This window comes from Esox lucius, chromosome 2, assembly GCF_011004845.1.
Source record: "Esox lucius isolate fEsoLuc1 chromosome 2, fEsoLuc1.pri, whole genome shotgun sequence".
NCBI lineage: Eukaryota > Metazoa > Chordata > Actinopteri > Esociformes > Esocidae > Esox > Esox lucius.
Genome location: NC_047570.1, coordinates 35,215,419 through 35,238,806, shown reverse-complemented (window position 1 = coordinate 35,238,806; position 23,388 = coordinate 35,215,419). Strand labels below are relative to the sequence as shown.

The 23,388-nt window shown below is 43.8% G+C and overlaps 1 protein-coding gene across 1 annotated transcript in view; it reads right to left on the bottom strand.

Moving 5' to 3' along the window:
- Window positions 1-4,367: 4,367 nt before the first annotated feature.
- Window positions 4,368-23,388, bottom strand: part of LOC105025489 (E3 ubiquitin-protein ligase RNF123) — a 125,207-nt gene continuing 106,186 nt past the window's right edge. The window contains exons 37-38 of the mRNA XM_029125368.2: window positions 7,324-7,409; window positions 4,368-4,540 (exon numbers count right to left, since the gene is read on the bottom strand). Coding sequence (XP_028981201.1) covers window positions 4,441-4,540; window positions 7,324-7,409 — 186 coding nt within the window. The 3' untranslated portion in view covers window positions 4,368-4,440. The remainder of the gene's footprint in view (window positions 4,541-7,323; window positions 7,410-23,388) is intronic.

The window sequence follows — 23,388 nt, the reverse complement described above, 5'->3', positions numbered from 1 at the left end:
ATGTCTCCCATGCCAGCAAAGTCCCTATGAGTTAAACGGATGGTGTCTGAAAGCACAGTGGCCTGGTAGTTTGGACCTAGTGAGACCTTGCAGCAGAAATCAGTGTATCCAAACAGGCAAGTGTTTGCTGCTGCAATTCCAAACAAAGTTAATGTCAACATCACAGAAAGGAGCAGTCATAACCCTTGAAAATAACCTGTGCCTAATAAGAAATCCTCAAAAAAAAACAAAAAAACTATATTGAGCCAAACACCTTTTTCAACACAGAGGGTTAATGGACAGGTGCAGCTTTCTTCAGGGAAAGGTGTCGTTTATATGAACTTGATGATGAAAAGAAGCCTAGCAAGGGCCAATCCAACATTGCTTTTGACCCAAGATTTCAATGACAGAAGGAACTCCAGCAGAGGACAGCACCTCCTTCAGGAGATAATCTGAACTTATTCACCACACCATGCAGGGAGTCGAGACAAACCTGGAGAAATTGGCATTTCTAGTCTGATTCATAGAAATCATGGTCTGAACAGACAATTCAAAATGCCTGTTTGGTTTCAACTGAGATGACCTGTTTAACTAAACACAAACACAAAGGGAACAAAGGAAAGTCATTAGATATACTCAATAAAGCCACCACAAACGGCTTGTTAAATGTTACTCTTACCTTTTCGGCAGCTGTTACTTTGTGACGTACTTTGAACGTACTAGCCCAATAACATCAGCTTCTAATAGTAGGAGACAAATGGCAGATGCCATGACATATGGTGTCTTTAGCTTTTTAGAAGCTAACGCATAATGTGGCATGTACACACTATCCTAGTACCTCAAGAGAAGAAAAAAAAGCGTCAGGTGCCGGAACATTTCGTAAGCTGCTAACGGGGTCATCCCCCTCACCTACAAGGCTGAATAAGATTGGGACTTTTTTCAGAGCGGACATAGAAGGGGACTAGGAAAGCAGCTCGTGGGCGAAAAGGAGAGGATGAGGCGGTAGAACACAACAAGGTTACTGGTGACGCCTGCTGCCTTCCATGCTGCTCTTCATAAGCGATGCAGGAGCCGAAGACGGAGGAAGACAGCCCCTATTCCCCCCTGAAACCTCCGCCAGGCGGCCCCAGAAACGATGCCACCTACCTTCCTGAGTGGTTTGCCTTTTAGTTTTGACTTAGCTTGAAGTTCTTACTCTTATGATGTAAACAGAACACCCTCCAGGGCCCTGAATACTTGCAATGTTTCCATTTTCTGTGCTTGTCTTTGTTACAATGGGCAATGTATTGCTAGTTAAATAAATGACAAAGCTGACTTGGATAAAGCAACCAAGGGATGACAGATAACATATGGATAGCTAGAGGAAAGTATGGATGGATGACAGCAGACCTTGGGAATGGTTAAAGGCAGGAGAGTTTCTGAGCCCTCGGACAATCCATTGTGTGTGTGTGTGTTATCTCAAGCTCAGACCAGACCAAAGTGAATTCTGTCAGTCGGTCCGACATCATGAATCATAAACAATTTTTTCTCTCTCTCCCACACACACACACACACACACACACACGCATGTCTCTCTCCCGCTCAGTATTCTTCCAAAAAAACACAGTAGTCAACCGCTTTAGGATAAATAATTTACTGATGTAACACTATCAATACATGTGCATCTCAATCACCAAATACAATCAAAACCCAATGAGCTCTCCATTTCTCCAACTCCAACCCAAGAAACAAAAATCATATTGCTTATCCAACCTATATGTGCCTTGTCTAACACAGCATTAGAGCCTAAACCTGGGCACCTCTCACTCACTGAAACAAACACACACACACTCACACTCACACACATTCACCCTCAAACACCAATCTGATATTAATTTGAAAACATGTTTATTAATATTATTTACTGCAGTCCTTAGATCGCAACCATATAGAATTCTATCCTGTATATTCTAGAATCTAGACCGAACAGGATTCTATATCGACACCCACCATATAGATCATTATCCCGTAGATTCTAGAACCTGTGGGATTTGGACACCAACCATACAGAACTGTCTCCAAGAGATTCTAGATTGCGTGGGATTCTATTTGGACACAAACCACAGAACTGTATTCTATTCTTTAACACCCCAGACCCTCCCCTCTTCTCCATTGAAAAGACATTTGGTGTATAGATTCCACAGAAAGTGTGTACAGAAATCAATGCAGTGCCAATCGCTTCTCTAAAAAAGATGATGTGCGCTAACTTCTCTCCATAGCGGCAAACTTAACCTCCCCTCTCTCAAATGTCCATGGGAGACCTCTTAAAGTTTAAAGAATACTGACATTGTTTTGGTCTAAGAAGCACCTGACTGAGTTGTATAGCACGACTAAGAGACCTCCCTGTCAAAGAAAGACGTCTACTAAATGTCAACAGGGTAAAATGGGTCGAAATTCCATATCACTATTTCTTATTGGAATGGAGGCATTCCAGTAATACAAGTTGTATAGACGTGGTTTTGATTGGTGCACGAATGGTGAAAAAAGGACTTTGAAGTGGTTTAACTGGGCTTTCTCCATTCTGACTTTTTTTTTTTACTGAACCAAACCAGGACAAAACAGATAGCAAAGAAGTTCATTGTATTTAGCGCAGTATCAAAATTCCTTTACAGGTGGCATTGTTAAAGTCTGCACCAGTACACCCCACAAGAGCCTGTCCCAGTCGGAGGTCTTCTGAAAGACTCCTGTCAGAGGAGACGGATGTTTCAGTGTTCTCAGTGGATCATCTCCAACGAGCCAGGTGTGACCAACAGACAGGATGGAGCACAGCCAAAGGTAACCTAAAGGTGAGTTAGAACTCAGTGTGCATCCCAAATGGCCCCCTTTTCACCACATAGGGAAAACCAAAGGGCCGGTCTGGTCTGGACAGTCTGAAGGGAACAGGGCGCTGATCGGGATACATGCAGTATATAGGTAATTCCAAGGTCGCTCCTTGATTGGACGTTACGAAGATGTGGAAGTGTGAAAGGCTGATAGAGAAAGGGGGTAAACAGGGAGGGAGGGAGGGACTGAGGGAGGGACTGAGGGAGGGACTGAGGGAGGGAGGGAGGGACTTAGGGAGGGAGGGACTGAGGGAGGGAGGGAGGGACTGAGGGAGGGAGGGACTGAGGGAGGGAGGGAGGGACTGAGGGAGGGACTGAGGGAGGGAAGGAGGGACTGAGGGAGGGAAGGAGGGACTGAGGGAATGGAAAAGACAACAGTGTCTCCTGTCACATCCAAGACCTTCCTCCCCACCAAATGAATATCGCCAAATATTTCCATCAACACTACTACTGTCCTAGTTTCAAACATGGCTATCAACACTTCAAAGGCAGACAGACTTACTGAAATCAAGTTTGACCCAGCCATCTGATTTGAGTCTGGAGGAGAACCAATGAGGGAAAACTAAGCGTAATGGACCGGGCAGCCCTGGGTATAGAATGAGTCATCTGTCCCGTGTAATGAGACCAGAAAGGCTGGTATGAAGAGAGAACCGGTCGGGTGGGGAGCTGACGGAGTACGACTGTCCGTTTTCTGGCTACACCTTCTCCATCACTACGCGGCGCCCATCAGCGCCAGGGGCACGCGGCTGGGCTTCGCCCGGCTTTAAAGGGGGTAAGGACACACCCTGTTGGTTCAGCCCGTCGCTGCTGTTCCGCTGTCAAACACCTGTCCGGTCTCCCGGGCCTATTCTGAGCCGGCTGACGGCCCGCTCCTGTGGGTTCAGAGGTGATTCAGTAAACCGGGTTGAATGGCTTGGTTCTGGTGACGAATGGAGTCGGAGACGTCATCCAACAGGTCAGGGGACTGAGTGAACGGAAACTGTAATTGATAAGGTGAGTGTGTATTTGTGCGTGTACCTGTGTGCGGTAGTGTTCAGCGGGTGCTGTGTGAGTGGGTTCATTGTTGTGTGTGTGAGATTGGGTTCATTGTTGTGTGTGTGTGTGAGATTGGGTTAATTGTTGTGTGTGTGTGTGTGTGTGAGATTGGGTTCATGTTTGTGTGTGTGTGTGTGTGAGATTGGGTTCATTGTTGTGTGTGTGTGTGAGATTGGGTTCATTGTTGTGTGTGTGTGTGTGTGTGTGTGTGTGTGTGTGTGAGATTGGGTTCATTGTTGTGTGTGTGTGTGAGATTGGGTTCATTGTTGGGTGTGTGTGTGTGTGCCTGTGTGTGATTGGGTTCATGTTGTTGTGTGGGTGTGTGTGTGTGTGTGATTGGGTTCATTGTTGGGTGTGTGTGTGTGTGTGATTGGGTTCATGTTGTTGTGTGGGTATGTGTGTGTGTGTGATTGGGTTCATTGTTGGGTGTGTGTGTGAGATTGGGTTCATTGTTGTGTGTGTGTGTGTGTGTGTGTGTGTGTGTGTGTGAGACTGGGTTCATTGTTGTGTGTGTTCGTGTGTGAGACTGGGTTCATGTTGTTGTGTGGGTGTGTGTGTGTGTGTGTTAAGAGGTGGACGGCTTGCTGTAGTCCTCCACTCCGGTGATGGTGGCCTTGCAGAAGAAACAGTCTTTGTTGTTCATCAGGTGCTGGTTTATGCATGCTCTGGAAGAGAGAAGGAGAGAGGGAGGGAGGGGGAGGGGGAGAGGGGGAGAGAGGGAGGGGGAGGGGGTTATAATAATGCATTATTTGTGTGTGTGTGTTTTGATGTTCACTCTGTAGGGAAGTCAAACACCTGAACATCCACTCAGTGGCCTGCTGGAACTCAGTATACAGACTCTTTCATTCACTGATTTTATTCTGAGTATATTCCATGGTACTATGTAGTCGGCCCTGGAACATATTCCATGGTACTATGTAGTCGGCCCTGGAACATATTCCATGGTACTATGTAGTCGGCCCTGGAACATATTCCATGGTACTATGTAGTCGGTCCTGGAACATATTCCATGGTACTATGTAGTGGGTCCTGGAACATATTCCACGGTACTATGTAGTGGGTCCTGGAACATATTCCATGGTACTATGTAGTGGGTCCTGGAACATATTCCATGGTACTATGTAGTGGGTCCTGGAACATATTCCATGGTACTATGTAGTGGGTCCTGGAACATATTCCGTGGTACTATGTAGTCGGCCCTGGAACATATTCCATGGTACTATGTAGTCAGTCCTGGAACATATTCCATGGTACTATGTAGTCGGTCCTGGAACATATTCCATGGTACTATGTAGTCGGTCCTGGAACATATTCCATGGTACTATGTAGTCGGCCCATATTCCATGGTACTATGTAGTGGGTCCTGGAACATATTCCATGGTACTATGTAGTGGGTCCTGGAACATATTCCATGGTACTATGTAGTGGGTCCTGGAACATATTCCATGGTACTATGTAGTGGGTCCTGGAACATATTCCATGGTACTATGTAGTCGGTCCTGGAACATATTCCATGGTACTATGTAGTCGGTCCTGGAACATATTCCATGGTACTATGTAGTCAGTCCTGGAACATATTCCACGGTACTATGTGATCAGTAAAGATAAATAACCCATATATAACCTATGTAAGCCATATCATATACGTATATACATTAAATACCCTTTCTTTTCACATTTCCAACATGGGCACATACAAGCACATACACTTTTGAAATACTGCCTTGTGTAGTCACATGTTTATATTCATACCGCAATATATATTATTAACTAAAAACAGGTGGTTCAATCCAGACCGAGGGCCATGACTTTTGCTAGATGGCTCACCGTAATTTCATCGTATGTACTCCATTACCCAGCATGCCAAGTGACAGTGTCAGAGGCATGTACATGTGACCATATGTTAACCCTCCCAAAGGATGCTGATGCTGGTGATAACAGAGACAATAAGTGAGTATGCGCATGCGCTAAATGTTTTTATTTATCCTAGATAAATATTAATGCATCCATGTTGCCCTAAAGAAACACAATTGATGTCTTCCAATAAAAGTTGTAAGCGATGGTCAACGGTTGAAAAACAAGATAAACCTTGACCAGACACAGTACACAAAAACAGCAGAAACCTCAGAGTAAGATTTTAATTTAAAATATATATATATATATATATATATATATATATTTTGTTAACTCTCACTAACTCATTAAAAAAATATATATTTTGTTAACTCACAGCCAGCAAATGTTGTCCTCAGTACTAGTATTTATTGTAAAAAAAAAGAAGAAAATAAATAACCGTGTGCCAAAAATGTCTCTCTAACACACTGTTTAGAACAGGGGGATTCAACTGCATGTTTTCATTGCAACCCTTTAACCAGGGATGTATTTAGACCTGGGACACCAGGTGGGGGCAATTAATGATGAGGTCGAACAGAAAACCAGCAGGCTCTGGCCCTGGTAGTGTACGTGTTGAACATCCCTGGTTTAAAACAATGTCATATTGTATGATCTCATTCTACTGAGGAAGGTGAGATGGCCAATCAGCGGTCTGTAGAAGTATGAACTGGCCAATCAGATTGGCAGACAGGCACCCACACTGTTCTGTTGCTAGGGTACACCAGACACATTGCATTTTAACAGACCTACAGCTCCATGCTCTTTTGCCCGTTTGTCAACCCATAGCTGACACATGACACAGTGGAGAGGGCTAGCAATGCAGCACCCCAACCACGGAGAGGCATCTGGCTGCTGAATAGATAATAGATAATTAACTTAACAAGCCAGGCATATAGCCCTGTTGCCCCCTGCTTTCCCCAAGCGAAACGTAACCTTGTTATTGTAGCTAACTACAGGAGACTACTTGTGCCTTGTTTGAATGGACCAGGTCAAAACACGGGTAAAGAAAATAAACAGTCTTCTAAATCGGGAGTATTAAGATGACACTTCCTGTTTTGATGTAATTTTTTTTTGGGTGGCATCCATCAGCTTTATTTGTTGTAGCCATGACCAAAATATAAAAGGCAAGAGAGACCTTTTCTATGTTTGCCTGAAATGACCAAAGAAAAAAATTACTTCAAAGATAACTTCTGTTTCAAAGTTTCTACTTCGGCCTTCCAAACAATTACTGTATTACCTGATCGCAATTTTGTTAGGGAGGAAATATCTACTTTAGCTGTGAATGCTGATATTTCATAAACTGAGGAACAAAAGAAGTCGACTGCTAGTTCTAGGTTGTGTTGAGGAGACTTGTCATCACACAAAATTAGTAATTACTACAGCACAAAGAAGAAGGGAACATTTTCCTTTAGTCACAATTAACTACACAAGATCATGCAAATAATCACAATTCTTTGAATTGTTTATCAGCACTAGTAATTATAGACCATATATAATATGAAATTAGAGAACATTGATTAATTATTTTGACCGGGATAAGGTGGTGGTAACTTACTTGCAGGATTTGTGTGAACAGGGTTTGAAGACAGCGGAGATGGAGTGGGCGTAACAGATGGGACACAGGTCCTCCTCGCTGGTGGGCTGGGGTGGACGAAACAGAACAACAGTCAGAAATACAATACTAAAAAGACAGGCCTACACACACTGCATTGTATCTTTGCAGAACTCAAGTTGATGTAGAGAGGGTCTGTCTGTCTGTACCCCACGGTAACGTGCTGGAGTCCCCCAGGGCTTGGTATTAGGTCCTCTAAGAACTCACTACTGGAGTCCCCCAAGGCTGGTGTGAGACTGTGAAAGTGTGCAGGCTCAGCATGCCAGGGAGCCACACCCACACAAGAACTCTGTCTGGATTGGTAGAGTCAGACCCCCCCCCCCCCATCTCAGTTCCTAGGTCTTACGCTGCTATATTATTGTGCTGGGGGATTGGATCAGTTCTCCTTCCCCACTAAGTTCTCCTTCTCCACTATAAATCGTTGTTGATATGCTGAATACATTTTCTGAATTTTCCCAGTCTTCTCCTGTTTTAAACTTCAGGAGGACATGAGGTCCTGGTCCACACCTGCGGAGTACCTGGTTTGGGGGGCCCGTTGCTGTCCCGGTCCATCTGGCCTAGTCTAATTTTAAATAGACTCTGGATTTAGCCCAGATACATTTATTAATTATTCCAATTGGACTCTTAATATCTCACCCGGCACAGCCAGAAGAGGACTGGTCACCCCTCTGAGCCTGGGTCCTCTCTAGGTTTCTTCCTAAAATTCGGCCTTCTTAGGGAGTTTTTCCTAGCCACTGAAAACACTGTTGTTTGCTCCTTGGGGTTTTAGGCCGGGTGTCTCTGTAAAGCACTTTGTGACAACTACTGTTGTAAAAAGGGCTTTATAAATACATTTGATTGATTGATTGAGTCAGACTATTAACACAATATAGAGTCATTCAGATCATGAACACAGTATAGAGTCATTCAGATCATGAACACTTGGAACAGCCTGAAGTAGCAATCACCTTCACATGACACCACTAAACACCTAGTACTCAGACCCGTCAGCCTGGACACAGCACTGGCCTCAGAGACGCTACGTAGTTACCCATACTCTCTACAGAAGCACACAGATGCAATAAACACCTAGCTTCAGTGACACCAGGCAGCAATGCACAACGGCTCACTATCCTTTCAGCCTCCTGACCACACAGACCTGCTAGTTTCTGCCCTGTACTAAACAACTACACACAGACCTGCTAGTTTATGCCCTCTACTAAACAACTACACACAGACCTGCTAGTTTCTGCCCTGTACTAAACAACTACACACAGACCTGCTAGTTTCTGCCCTCTACTAAACAACTACACAGAGAAGGATGTGCCTGCTTCACACCCACTTTGAACTAAATTAGCTCCAGTCTTTCCCAGCCCAAGGGCGTAATGGAGACATTTTTCATTTTTAGACCCAGAGGGCTTGTCTAAAATTTTTTGTGTGAGAAATAATGGAGATCTCAAGGGAAGAAATGGGCAGATATGGCCTAAGACAAAGACAAAAACAAAGGGTCAGTGTGTAAAGAAAACACCAAAGTTGATTTCGGGCCCCGGTCTTTCAACGCCCTGGCCCCAACGCCCTGGCCCAAACGCCCTGGCCCCACATCACTTCATGTCAAATAGCTTTCCTGTGAGCATTCTCCAGCCGCTCACAGAACAATACAGTATGATACACAACACCAATTTTGTCAATAAAACAATTTCCCGCTCCAGTCTAGGCCGCAAACAGTGCAGCTTGTATACAAAGAAGGCTGTAACGTGTGATTGGTCCTTGATGTACACATTTCCCCGACACGCAGGGCACAGACAAGGCATACAGTTGATGTATATCATAATTACATTTGGAAAACAAAGGCCCAGTTGCACACACAGGCACCTCATAGCCAAAGGCAACGACCAGCACAGGTCATAAATCTACCAGCACTGCAGCACTCTGAATATCCAACACGCTGGAATGTCAAGGTAGACTAATATCTACAGAGTGAACACAGAACAGTGCCCATTCCCAACCCGGCAATGCACTGGTTTTGACCCGGACCAGTTCAGAGAGGATGCTGTTCGTGATACAAGCCGTGTGGAAAAGGCACACAGGGTTGATAACCGCAGAACATGGCAGTGAAGGGAGAAGAGAAATGATGTTGCCAGGCGAAGGAGCGAACTGTCAAGTCTGGAGGACGGAGAGAGACAGAGGAATATTTCTAGGCTGGGTTGACGTGACCTTGGTCTGTTCTGGCTGCCAGCCAGTGCTGAGTTTGTTGATGAACTGAAGTGGCACGAAATAATTCAGGAATTTTTACATTTTCACAGGATCTCTATTGCTGTGTTACACAGGGGGACTGATTCTGATCTCTAATCTGAATGAATTAGCAATGCCACTGAAAAAGATCTGATGTGAAAAGATGTGATTATTGGTGAAAAGGTCAATTAGTGGGTCTACTCATTTTGTCCCCTGTCTATGTACATTTATGCATTTAAATAGTTTAGTAGATGCTCTTATTCAGAGCAACTTACTAAAATTAGTACATCATTTTTCCACTGGTCATTTTTCCACTGGAATTGAACGCAAAAAGAGCTAGAGCCATTCTTATCAATATATGCCACATTGGCCTTACGGTCCTGATCCAAACCAGAGGGTGAGGTTGACCTTATGGAACACTGTCAAAGCTGTGTACACCAAATGGAGCAACAGAGAAAACACACATGCCTCTAATATAGCCTGGCTGTCAATCTATTATAGCCTGGCTGTCACTGGCTTGTACCTGCGTCCATCTACTGCTCTTCCCCCCTTTCTTCTCGGCATCTCCTTCTGTCCTTGTGTCTATCCTCTCTCCATCTCCTTCTGTCCTTGTGTCTATCCTCTCTCCATCTCCTTCTGTCCTTGTGTCTATCCTCTCTCCATCTCCTTCTGTCCTTGTGTCTATCCTCTCTGCATCTCCTTCTGTCCTTGTGTCTATCCTCTCTCCATCTCCTTCTGTCCTTGTGTCTATCCTCTCTCCATCTCCTTCTGTCCTTGTGTCTATCCTCTCTTCATCTCCTTCTGTCCTTGTGTCTATCCTCTCTGCATCTCCTTCTGTCCTTGTGTCTATCCTCTCTCCATCTCCTTCTGTCCTTGTGTCTATCCTCTCTGCATCTCCTTCTGTCCTTGTGTCTATCCTCTCTGCATCTCCTTCTGTCCTTGTGTCTATCCTTTCTCCATCCCTCTCAATCCTCCTTCCACAGAGATAGCCAGTTCCTCCACAATTATCTTCCCAGCCCTCTTAATCCACACTTATCTCTGCTCTCCTCCCCTCAACTCCCCTCTCCTCCTTTTCCCCTCTCTTCACCCGGCTCCTTCCCTTCACTCGTCTTATCCATCCCATCCTCCTCTCTCCAGACCGTTAACAGAGTTCTTTATGGTGATTTCATGGTGAGTGGAGATGAAAGCTCTAATCTCTCCCAGTGACAGGATGCCGCTAGCGAGCTGACGGGAGCTGGTACCCCTCCCTGGTACACTGGTACCATCTGGGCTTCCATCGACCTCCCTGGGGTACTGGATTTTGCACTCACGGACAGGGTGACTTTGGGGCGCAACTTAGCTCCAGTTCTAACACAGGCAGCGAGGATGGTTTGCCATCTGAAACCATTTAGCAAGCCCGATATCTCTGCAGCATCTGCTGCGCTTTTAGATCTGAAATCCGGCTATAATTAAATGCAGCACAACAGAACAGTTATTTCACAGACGGTAAGCGTAGGTATGCCATATATGTTAATGGCATGCAAATACATCTAGATTCGCTAGCACACCCACTATAAAAGAACAAATATGAGCAAGTTGAGCAATGAGAAAGTCTCTCTACTACACTAATCCCAATGTAGAAGAACAAGGAATTAAAAGAGTGTATTAACGGTTTAGGATTAAAGGCTAGTACCAAGACATTGTAAATTCTTACCAAAAAACTGTTCTGGAATCCACAGAAACATTACGTTCAATCATATATCAACATTAATGTCCACGCTGCACAGATGTGCAAAATGTCTTTGGTAATCTTTTAAGTATAGTGAAGTTTGTGATTTACATTTATCTAGATGGTTTCACCTTTGACCGTTCATGTTTAGAAAGAAATGTCGCTTTTATGCCCGATTTGGACAAAAATCCAAGCAACCCTACAATGTGTTAGTATCTTCTGGCTCTTATCTAGTGGTACTGTTGCTCGGGAAGGTTTTCACAACTCTTTATTTTTATTGTTATACAACTAACTTTTTCTCTCCCTCCATCTACCCACTGTGTAGACAGGACAAACAAGTGACAGGTCCAAGCAGAGATGTGGCTGATTTGCTGAATCAGAGAAGTCTAATTCCTCATTCACAGCAAGGCACAATCCGACTTCTGAAGCCAACGTAGAAAATGGGGAAAATCTCTCTCTGTAAATCAGGTGTCTAGGCAAACTTCATTTTAAATGTTTCCCCCTCAACTTACTCGACGCAGTATAAACGCTGAGTGAGACAAACAGCGAGGACAGTTCTCAAATTTTGCATAGTCAGTAATGTTCTCGAGTGAGAAATCACTCCCCCCTTTACTGAATTGCCGACCGGTGCTCGAGTGTTCTGAAGGACTGTCATTTATTCCAAAATAGAATCAATAACCCGAGCTGCCAGCCTGATTGACTGCCTGTTAGATCAGGCCGGAGAGGCTACGGTGGTCTGACTGGGTTCACGGCGCCCTGCCGCTAACGAACTGCGCTCTTGGCTGGGAGGATGTCACATCCTGACTGCTCTTTAAACCGCCCGTTGTCAAGCTGACGCGTGGTGTCAATGAAATCATTGCGTTCAGAAGACGGCCACGAAACTGATAACTGATGCAGTTCACCAAGTGTGTCAGAAACCGGCGTATTTGGCTCACTGCTGCTGTGACAGATGCTGGAAAGTCTGTTTGATTGGTGACAAGAAGCCTCAGAGTCCTTTGAATTCCGGAATATTCCGGAGCGTTTTGCCCAGGGGGGGGGTCTCTGTAGCCAAAAATAAAGACACAGTAATGACAGCCAATCAACGATGGAGGAGAAATTCCCTATGAATCCTTAGCTTCTTTTTCCCTTAATATGTTCCTCAGATCAGAATTCAGCAGGTCAAAAAACACGGAGAACCGGCTCTACACGGAACGGAAAAGGAACCGTGATGATGACGGAGAAAAGGGGCCGTTCCACAAGGAATTTTTTATAACTTAACTAAACCAAGACAGTCCATATGCTGTTGTTTCCAATCGGTGATTAGTGAAGCCGACTGGGCAGAAGCTAAGAAAGGAGGTGGACCTGGCCAAGCATGAAGAAGCAAAATCCTATTGGCCAATATTGCTGCTTTCAAGCATGTTGCCCTTTTTCATACATAATATATTGAACCTTTTGGAAAGGAAAAAAGTTAAGATCAAATGTTACATTAATGAAAAAGTCTCCAGAATGTTCCATCTCTCTTCATAAGCTTTGGCTGCCTGGCCTCTCACCACAGGGAGCAGAAATGTCGATCTGGCGCTTCAGATTGATACAACCGCTGGGCAATCTGTCTTAATGTCCATCTGTGTCTCCTAGGGCAGAAACTTAACATAGTTACAGATCTAGGGTCAGTTTCCACTACTATCCTAAACTTTTCCATTGGTGGGGAAAATGCCAAACAGGCCCAAGATTGATCAGGAAGATTGCATATATTTTACTGGAGGACAGAGCTGTGGTGTATGGCAATTATATGGTGAGCTGCTTTTAAAGACCACAGGCCTTTGCTCATTCTTGGCCCACTGCTTCCATAAGACCAACAGAACAATAAAAACTGTCTCCTCCATCAATTTATGTCCCTCATGTCTATTCCTTCAGACACATCTCAAAAAACCTTCTGTAAATGTGTACAACAACATTTAACTTGAAGTTAACTGATGATAACTATAAAAATTTACAACTATCTGGCCTGAAAAGCTGATATGCCTTGCACAATAGCAGGATTGTAATGTAAATGAATTATAATCACAAGCAAATTGATTCTGAAACCTTGAAAGAATTAGTTAATGCCACAGTGTTAATGAAAAGAGAATATTGAACACATGAATTGTTTTGGTTCCCTATACCTATCGTTTCTCCCTTGACTTGGCTGGGGGGGATAAAAACATTTAATCAATTTCCTAACACTTCCATTTTCACAGTTGACATCCAGCACACTGTTTCCCATGAGGCAACACATTAGCTTTAGGTAAACTTCCTTTTTGCCAATTCTCTTTATTTGTGCATGTGAATTCTGTATGTATACATTCCTCACTGATTTTTTTACTCTATTATTTGGGAAATGTAATTACAGTGGACTTTTTGAAATCCACCTTAAGGATTCCATCCTTTAGATGGGGTACTTCTAACAGTCTCTGTTACATTACAGTAACATCCACCATACAGGCTCCATCCTTTAGATGGGGTGCTTTTAAAAGACTCAATGTTTGAGCCCTGAAATATAAATGTTATTGAAAACCCATGTGAAGTTCAAAGACTGTCTCTGTCCACTTTATGCTGTGCATGAAACACCTCTTTTAATCTCTCTCCCCTTCCATTTTAATAGCAAACCTACAGAGCTCAGCAAAATACAATACTTAGTCTCCTTTATAGACGGAACCGAGAGTTACGAGCAGCGCTGTGGAGGCCGAGATCTGATTCAGAGGGCTTCGGGGACGGGGCGGGGCGGGGGCTCATTCCTCCCCCTCCTGTCTAGTCAAGTCAGAATGAGACAATCAGGATGTTGTTGTTGTTTCTCACCCCGGTTGTTTCTAATTTGAGGTCATTAGGTGTTTTTTTGTAAACTCAGTTTATAACTTTATGCCAGTAATGTGTACATGATAATACTTGGGATAAATATATGTCAATTGTATAGTTTGGTTTGCTTTCCAATGTCTATTTTTTGTAATGTCAGAGTACTGGAAAACTAACTAGGGGTGACTCAGTTGATCTAGCATGGCCAACACAAGGGTTGTGTGTTTGATTCCCATTGGGGCCCAGGAGGAAAAATATTATGATCATATATTTAGTCATTACAGCAAATATCTAGGGATTTCTTTTTTTTACCAGGTACGTTTGCTAATTAAACCATATTTACAGCAATGACCTGGGAACAGATTAGGATTAACTGCTTTGCTCAAGGACAGAACAAAAGGGTTTCTTACGGGCCTGTCGATTTGAACCAGTTTCCTGGCCCAAAGCTCTTGACCAATAGGCTGCCCTGCTGGATGTGAATTTGACTGTGGCCATGGAACTACAGACAAACGGGAACATCTCATTCATTTCTAAAAGCTAAAGTTAAATGGTGCTTATCAGAAAGGCCGAGACCATGTCGGGATCAAGGGTAACATTAAATGCTAATGTAGAGCACCAGGCTGCGTATCGGTTACCCTGCTCCTTCTAGTTCTTCAATAAAGCCTCAAATGGGCAACCTGCAGTAATTCGCTCACCAAAGGGATTGCATGGATAATACAGATAGATACAGATCGATAGATAAATACATTTCCACAACGACTTCAGAAAAATGGTGTGAATCCATTTGAATGATTAAAAAAAATAATTACTGATTAAGATTTTTGTTACAAAAATACTATTTCAATTAAAGGTTAGATCAGGTTGTGTGTTCAAAGATGAGTCTTTTTGAGGCTATAAGTTAATTGATCAAATTTACCACAGAAGTCAGGAGTCAATTTATACTGCTTCAATTGCCACATCCTCATATAGAACTCAGCTTGTTACGAGGAAAGAAGCCAGGAGAAATTCAAACAAATTTTAATGAGCACTTAAACTGATAGGAGTCTGATAGGAGGAAACACCAATTAGCGGCAAAGCATCAGAACTGGGCTGTGTTTGTGAAGCTGGAGACATCACAGAAGCTGCAGCTCTTCTCAGGTCGACCACCTCTGTGTTACATGTCCCAGTCAGGGTCAAGAGTAACTTCAGACATCAACGTTTATTACGCCGGGCTACCAGGGACGTTATTAGGCCGGTCTAACAAGGTTCAATTAAGCCCTCCGACACAGGCGCACCTTCAGTCAGAGACTAGCTCGTCGGAGAACTGCGTAATGAGGAGGGCGGCGAGAGGAGACCGTCCGCCGGTGGCACGCAAACACTAAGGTTTCAGGAGATGGGAGCCTCATTTCCATCTGAAATCCCCTTTACTCAGTTGTGTCAAAGCCTCCGCCGAACCGCGGCGCCGTTGAAGTGTCTCCCCCTGCACCTCTCCACGCCAATCTTTTCACAACCCTCGGCACGGCTCACTGCTGCAGTAGCATCAGGATGGGCGACTAAGCGGTTCCTATCCTGAAGGAGAAGTGCTGACGCTGAACTCTTGCTAGATCTTGTTTGCTAATAAACGGTGCTGGGGTTGTATTGTGCTTTTGGATGCATATTTTCATCGTCTTAGAGTTCATTCGTAACCGGCTTTCAATGCATTCTGCAGCCCATTCTTGTCCACCCTGTTTTACATGTGAATGTGGGTTTAAAGCTGCCTTTGCCTGTTTTTTTGTTTTTTTTAAAGACATTCACTGGCTGTAGGGTCAGAAGTGCTTTGTTCAAGTTCTGCTCTTACCTAGTATATACTTGTTCCCTATCCCACGCCACTCAGCAATGTTTCCGGAGAGGTGTATCCTGGACATGTCCAGCAACACAATTTAAACCTTACTGCCCCATAAAGGCACCAGTGATTGCAAAACCTGAAGAACAACTAATTGAACGAAAGCACAGACTCGTGGATTTAATTTAAAACTGCATGACATCGTTGGTGCTTGGAAATGTATTTACACTGCCCACATGCTAAATGGCACCCTATTCCACACAGAATCATAGGGCTCTGGTTAGAAGTAGCGCACTATGTAGGGAATAGCGTTCCATTTAGGAGGAAGACACGTAGCTAACATGGAAATCCAAGTCAGTACTTCTAGCCAGGTGCCCAGATTAATAAAGGTAATGAAATGCATTCCAGTTCATTTGACAGTGGTGTTGTGCAATGAAGTGCCCTGTAATTGTGAAAGAATGACTGGAGGGCTGCGATAATGAAAGAGGATAAAAGCCATGTTCACAACAGAAGCCTCTTCCTCTTCTCTTCCTCTTCTTCACACAAACATCATGTATACATACCCCCCCCCCAACAGGGAGGCCAGGTATGGGGAGGAGGAGAAAACAGGAGGGATGGAGAGGATGCGTTTGACACCCCCACCCCTCCAGGTCACCCCCTCTCACTCCCCCTCCCTCCTTCCCTCCCCATGGCCTTACGCAACTTTGGGAGGATGACAAGCTGGGAAAGGACACTGTAAATCCTCTGTGGTAGAACCTGACTGAGCGCTGGGAAAGGACACTGTAAACCCTCTGTGGTAGAACCTGACTGAGAGCAGGGAAAGGACACTGTAAATCCTCTGTGGTAGAACCTGACTGAGAGCAGGGAAAGGACACTGTAAATCCCTCTGTGGTAGAACCTGACTGAGAGCAGGGAAAGGACACTGTAAATCCTCTGTGGTAGAACCTGACTGAGAGCAGGGAAAGGACACTGTAAATCCTCTGTGGTAGAACCTGACTGAGAGCAGGGAAAGGACACTGTAAATCCTCTGTGGTAGAACCTGACTGAGAGCAGGGAAAGGACACTGTAAATCCTCTGTGGTAGAACCTGACTGAGAGCAGGGAAAGGACACTGTAAATCCTCTGTGGTAGAACCTGACTGAGAGCAGGGAAAGGACACTGTAAATCCTCTGTGGTAGAACCTGACTGAGAGCAGGGAAAGGACACTGTAAACCCTCAGTGGTAGAAACTGACGGAGAGTTGACCTTTTCTGAGGCAGGAGCGCGTCCACAGTGACACGCTGGCATTTAACATGGAAGCATGGACGTGCACACTACACCCAATATAAGCACGAAATCACTTTGGTCGACGGGGAATTTGCTTTCCCCGATAACAACGCATTTCTATGTCAATCCATTTAAACCACGGTTAAGGTCAACAGTGATGAGCTCCTCAATGCCGAAGGCTAAATAGGTCAGTCATTTGCAGTGTATTCACAGCCCCTTCGCCGGCTGACAATAACATGAACGTTATCAAACCGTTGTGTTAGGAAGCCTGTGCTAAGTAGTATTGATGCAGGTGCGGGTGTAGAAATGAACACCACCCGTCAGCCTGTGATGACTGCATTAACTTACAGAGGAAGCCAGGAAGAAATCTGGGAAAATTACAGCTGGCTAGTGAAATGACAGTGAGCACAGGTTGTGGACCTGGGTGGTAATAGCCTGGCTGGCTAAAACCGAAAGTCTTTAAGCTCCATCCTCGTGTTGAGGGAAGATGTACATCAATGCCGAGAGTCTTGTTTGATTGCATTTCCTTGAAAAACTTGACAAATCATCAATTGTCACAGCAAAAACAAGTGTTTCAGCCAGAAGGTATTAAAAAGCGTGCCCGTAGAATCATTCGGGGTAATGTTTCTGGAGACTATCGCTCCAGAGATTTTAAATTCTCAAGTGAAGTTTCATAAATTATCCAGGGTCACATAAAAGCACAACACCCACAATCCGTTGATGTCAGCTGGCCCGGAGCGTAACAGCAGGGAACAATCCCAGAAGAATAATGGCAGCCATCCTCAAGACTACGGAGAACTGGTCAACGCTTGAACGCCACAGGTGGCCTGGGTTTTCATTGTGTTCAAAGAACCTTTCTGAACGTCACTTGGATCTAGAAGGTGTTCACACCTCTGTTGTAGCTGAAGGGAAAATTAGATCTGTCGAATTTCTAATAGATCCTAATCTTCAATAGGTGGATTGTAAGACTTTGGGGTTTATATGAGGCAGAAAACCAACTCAGTGACCTTGTTGTTAGTGGAGATTGGAAAGTTGGCAGTTTGAACCCCAGCCGAGACATACCAAAGACTATAAAAATAGGTCTGCCTCTGTGGCTCTCTGCATTGAGGAGATAGATTGGTAGCCTTGTGACAGACTAGTCTGCTCTCCAGGTGGTGTCCAAGCTGTCTCCCACTAGGCATGGGTGATAAGAGCCTAAAAATGACACTCAAAACAGATTCAACAGTAATGACTATATGCCTTGTTTTCTCAAAGGCTATAATTTAAGCATTTTTAGAAGATTCACCCGGCAAACTTAAAAATCTGCAGGTCCACCCCAATCCTTTAAGCACATTACTGTGCATTAAAGCAAGGTTCTGAGTTCACTATGAAATGTGGAGTGATGAAAAGCAATAGGATCATTTGGACTGGACAGTGGAAAGGAAACCATTCAAATAAATATATGATAGACAATAGAACAGTGCATATGATCGATAATAAAACAGTGTATATTATAAATATATGATTGATAATGGAACAGTTTATATTATAAATATACAATAAATAATAGAACAGTATATATGATTGATAATGGAACAATGTATATGATACATAATAGAACAGTCCATATGATAGATAACGGAACAGTGTTTATTATATAAATAATAATAATCGATAACAGAACCATGAATATGATAGACAATAGAACAAGTAAATGATAGGCAGTGGTGGAGTATATATAAATTATTGAACAATGTATATGATTGATAATGGAACAGCATGATAGAACATTGTATATGATAGATAATGTGTATATTATAAATACATGCTAGATAATGGAGGAGTGTATGTGATAGTTAACAGGACAGTGTATATGATAGAAAATAGAACAGGGTATATGATAGATAAGGGAGGAGTGTATATTATAAATACACGATAGATAACAGAACAGTGTAGGACCAGGCTAGGTAATGAAACTGCTTTTGAAGTGGTCTTTTGTTTTTATTCTCTATTGCAAATAGTGTGTGTGTGTACACACACATGGGCTTTTCAGCCTCTCTATAACAATTACTGGTAATCAGACACCACTTTACTGCCCCCCCCATCCTTATCTCCCTGCATGCTCTCTTCTAGTTCTCATCCTCTTTTTTCGGTCTCTCATTCCTCCATTTATGTCGATCCCCTTAATTGCTTCCAGTCTCAATCTGGGTTTTCTCTCATCCCTCTCTCGCTCGCTCTCCAACCCCATCCTGCTACATGTCTACCCCCTGTATCTCCCCTCCCTCCCGCTCGCTCTACCCCATTCCTCCTCTCTCCGCTTCCCACACAGTAGCCCCTCCCTCCGCAGATCGTTATGGCTGAAAGCAGCGCTCCTGGTTGCCTTGACAGCAAAAGCTGTTGTTCTTGGCAAACATGGATCAACACATTGAGAGGAGTGTGGAAAGAAAGACGGAGCGATTGAGAGAAAAATGGAGAGAGAGACTGAGAAGGGAGAAAGAATGAGAAAAGAAAGATGGAGAGAGAGGGATGGGAAGGAGAGGGGAATGAGAGGGAAAGAAGAAAGGTAAGGATTAAAAAGAACGAAAGAGGGGATGAATCAAACGGTAAACACATGGAGATGATTGTTTAAAAAAAAAAAAGCAGGAGCAGCAAGGAAAACGGGAGGTGAGCGCAAACTGGCACTGCTGGCTGGCAACCTGACAGATTTCCAAACACACTAATGATTTAATAAACAGGTCAGCGAGGCGCCGGGCAGACATGTACCATCTCACCCAATACGCTGCCTCCCAAACGGAATCCTGTCCACGTCACCGCGCACTGTGTCTGGCAAGAGCTCTGGTTCAACAGGAGCCCACTACATGAGAAACAGGGTGGCATTCAGGACTTGCCTTCAGCAAATACTTTGGCTGTTTGTCTGTCGTGAAAAACAGCAGGGCTGAAACATTACAAAGACTGCCTTGGTCTTCTGTGGTCTGTGTCGGACAGGGGTTGACAGTACACCCCTTTCGCCCACATATGCAATATAAATATTTTGCTGTACACAAGCCACTTATTACACCAACCTGCTCTCGTGTAAGAACGGTGTTGCATCCCTCGAATAGACACTGATAGAATTTTAGCCCATGAGCGCTGAAGCGCTTTCCTTTATTTGGGCAGTTACTTTAAGCATCATATTCTGCATTACAGCTTCCATCAAATCTACACACAATACAGCACAATAAAGCAAAAACACTTGAGGCATTTGTGCCAATTTATTGTATGAAGGTTCTTCCGGAGTCCGACTCGACCAGTGTTGGACACCAGGATTCAGGCAGCCTCCTCCATTCTTCCTTGTGGAGCCTTGGAAGCTCTGTCAGATTAGTTGGGGAGTGTCGGTGAACTGGGATCTTAAGATTTACCCAAAGATTTTCAACTGGGTTCAAGTCCGAGCTTTGGCTTGGCTAATCAAAGACATTTACAGACTTGTACGAAGCCACTCCAGTGTTCTCTTGGCTGAATCTTTTTCCTTGCACTTTCAGAGTCCTTCAAGAGGCAACAACATACACCTTTTACTCAGGAGTGGCTTCTAGCCACTCTACCATAAAGGCCTGATTGAGTCCTGCAAAGATGGTTGTCCTTCTGGCATTGTTGGTGGTTCCAAAACTCTCCCATTGCACAATGATGGAGCCCATGGAGCTGCTGGAAACCAGATCTATGCCTCGACTCAATTCTCAGGGGTCTGGCAAGATTTCCTTGGGTTTAATTGCTTGCTTTTTTCCCCCGACAAATAACAAATCGGCATATTCAAACATTTGGCGTAAACGTCTTGATATCAAAAGACATACCTTTGATTTGCTGGCCTTCGAATGCCAAGTTTGGAGTGACGCGACAGACTTTTTCTAAATTGGCTCAGCTAGCTAAAATCACAAAATCGGCCTTACAAGTAAGATTGGGAATTTGTATTTTAAAAGCACACTACCCCTATCTTCATACTAAAACATCACTGGCATGGTAGAAGAGATCCACTGCCTCACGGTTTCGGATTAAGCAGTGGTAGCCAAAGGTGCTATAGGCCCTTCTATAATACTTCAAATCCTGTATCAGACTGTGTATAGTAACAACATTATTTATCACTTCGGCTGTATTCCAGTAAATTGGTTTTGGGGTCCCGGTACTAGCCGGTGTGCCAAACATACTGTTAATGGCGTTGTGTGACTGACTTGACCTGGTTCAACGGCAGCAAGATCTATCGTCTATTAGCTCAAATTAACTGGTCACTTGCGATCAATTTGATCAGATGGATGAAAAGAGAAAATTCGGGATTAATCGACGCTACAATGTATGAACTAAAACTATGTAACCCCTGTAATCTGACTGGCAGCGTCAAAAATGTATGTGACAACAGCACAAAGCTAACCAACGTTTCACAGCACAAAACTAACCAAAGTTTCAATTCATCTCATCAAAAGTAAACTTGATTTTCAGTTCAGACAGCGTCCCTAATGACATTCTATCAACATTTCCGGCTTTCTGAGGTCCTGGTCTTTCAGACCCTAAACGCAGCAGTAATCAGCTTATAGTTAATGTGTTGGGTCTTTGTACTTTTTTGCACTTTGTATGGACTTTGAAGTGATTTTGTACTTTGTGGCGACTTGGTACGGATTGCACTTTGCATTAACTTCGTAGTGATTATCTACTTTGTAGTGACTTTCAATAGACTGTTGTCTCTGTAGTGAAGTTTACACTAGTATGGACTTCTCAGTGACTTTGTTGGGTCTTTGGGTAGTGAGTTTGCTTGCAGAAGACAAGAAAGGAGATCAAAGTTTTCAAAGGCAAGCAAACAAACCTTTGTTGATATCTATGGATCCAAATGTTCACGTTCCCGTCTGAGACAAAATAATAAAATAAAATAACCTTTCTGACATATTTTAGTTTCATTAAATAATAAAATAACCTTACAGTGTCACTAATCAGATATCAGCTGGACTCTATATTATCAACTGAATGCGGATCTGCATACCATCGCCCACTGATAAACTTGGGAGGATGGACAAACGCTGTCGTTTTTGTCTTACTGAAAAAGACCATGTGGGGGATTACATTAAAAGCCAAACTTTTAAAACACTGAGGTGCTTCCTTTTGATTGGAGAGAGAGGTTTATGGAATATTAGAATAACACACCTCTGTCTAACTCCATCAGACCAAAGTCCCACTACACGTGATGAGGAAAATACACAGCATGAACTGTTCGTTAAGTGTATCTTCGGGTCTCTAGTCTGCATTGTATCGTATTTCCTACTGCAGAGGAGATATAATGAGAGAAGAGGAGAAAGGGAATATTTGTTCCTCTAATGCTGCAGCATTCTGAGTTTTCCTCTGGGGCATTGGAGACGAAGACAGACCAAAGACGAGGAATCCACACCCATTCTATTATGAGAGTAGGGGAATACATTTTATGTCTATGGTAATTATTTGTAAAATGCTAATTTAGTGACACATCACATTTTAATCTTTAATTTCTTTAGTATCATGTTGCATTGTTGTTTCCTTCTTTCCAAGTTTCACTTTACTTTGAGGACACTGACCTTTACATTCATGCTATTTAGGCAAATTACATTTGAATAATAGAGAGAAAATACATAGAAACTGAGACAGTCCCTTCCACATCTATTCCATTATGACATCACCACAGCTCGGACCACGATAAAGGAAACGAGAGGGCGTGTATTCACACCCATTCCATTATGACATCACCACAGCTCGGACCACGATAAAGGAAACGAGAGGGCGTGTATTCACACCCATTCCATTATGACATCACCACAGCTCGGACCACGATAAAGGAAACGAGAGGGCGTGTATTCACACCCATTCCATTATGACATCACCACAGCTCGGACCACGATAAAGAAAACGAGAGGGCGTGTATTCACACCCATTCCATTATGACATCACCACAACTCGGACCACGATAAAGGAAACGAGACGGCGTGTATTCACACCCATTACATTATGACATCACCACAGCTCGGACCACGATAAAGGAAACGAGACGGCGTGTATTCACACCCATTCCATTATGACATCACCACAGCTCGGACCACGATAAAGGAAACGAGAGGGCGTGTATTCACACCCATTCCATTATGACATCACCACAGCTCGGACCACGATAAAGGAAACGAGACGGCGTGTATTCACACCCATTCCATTATGACATCACCACAGCTCGGACCACGATAAAGGAAACGAGACGGC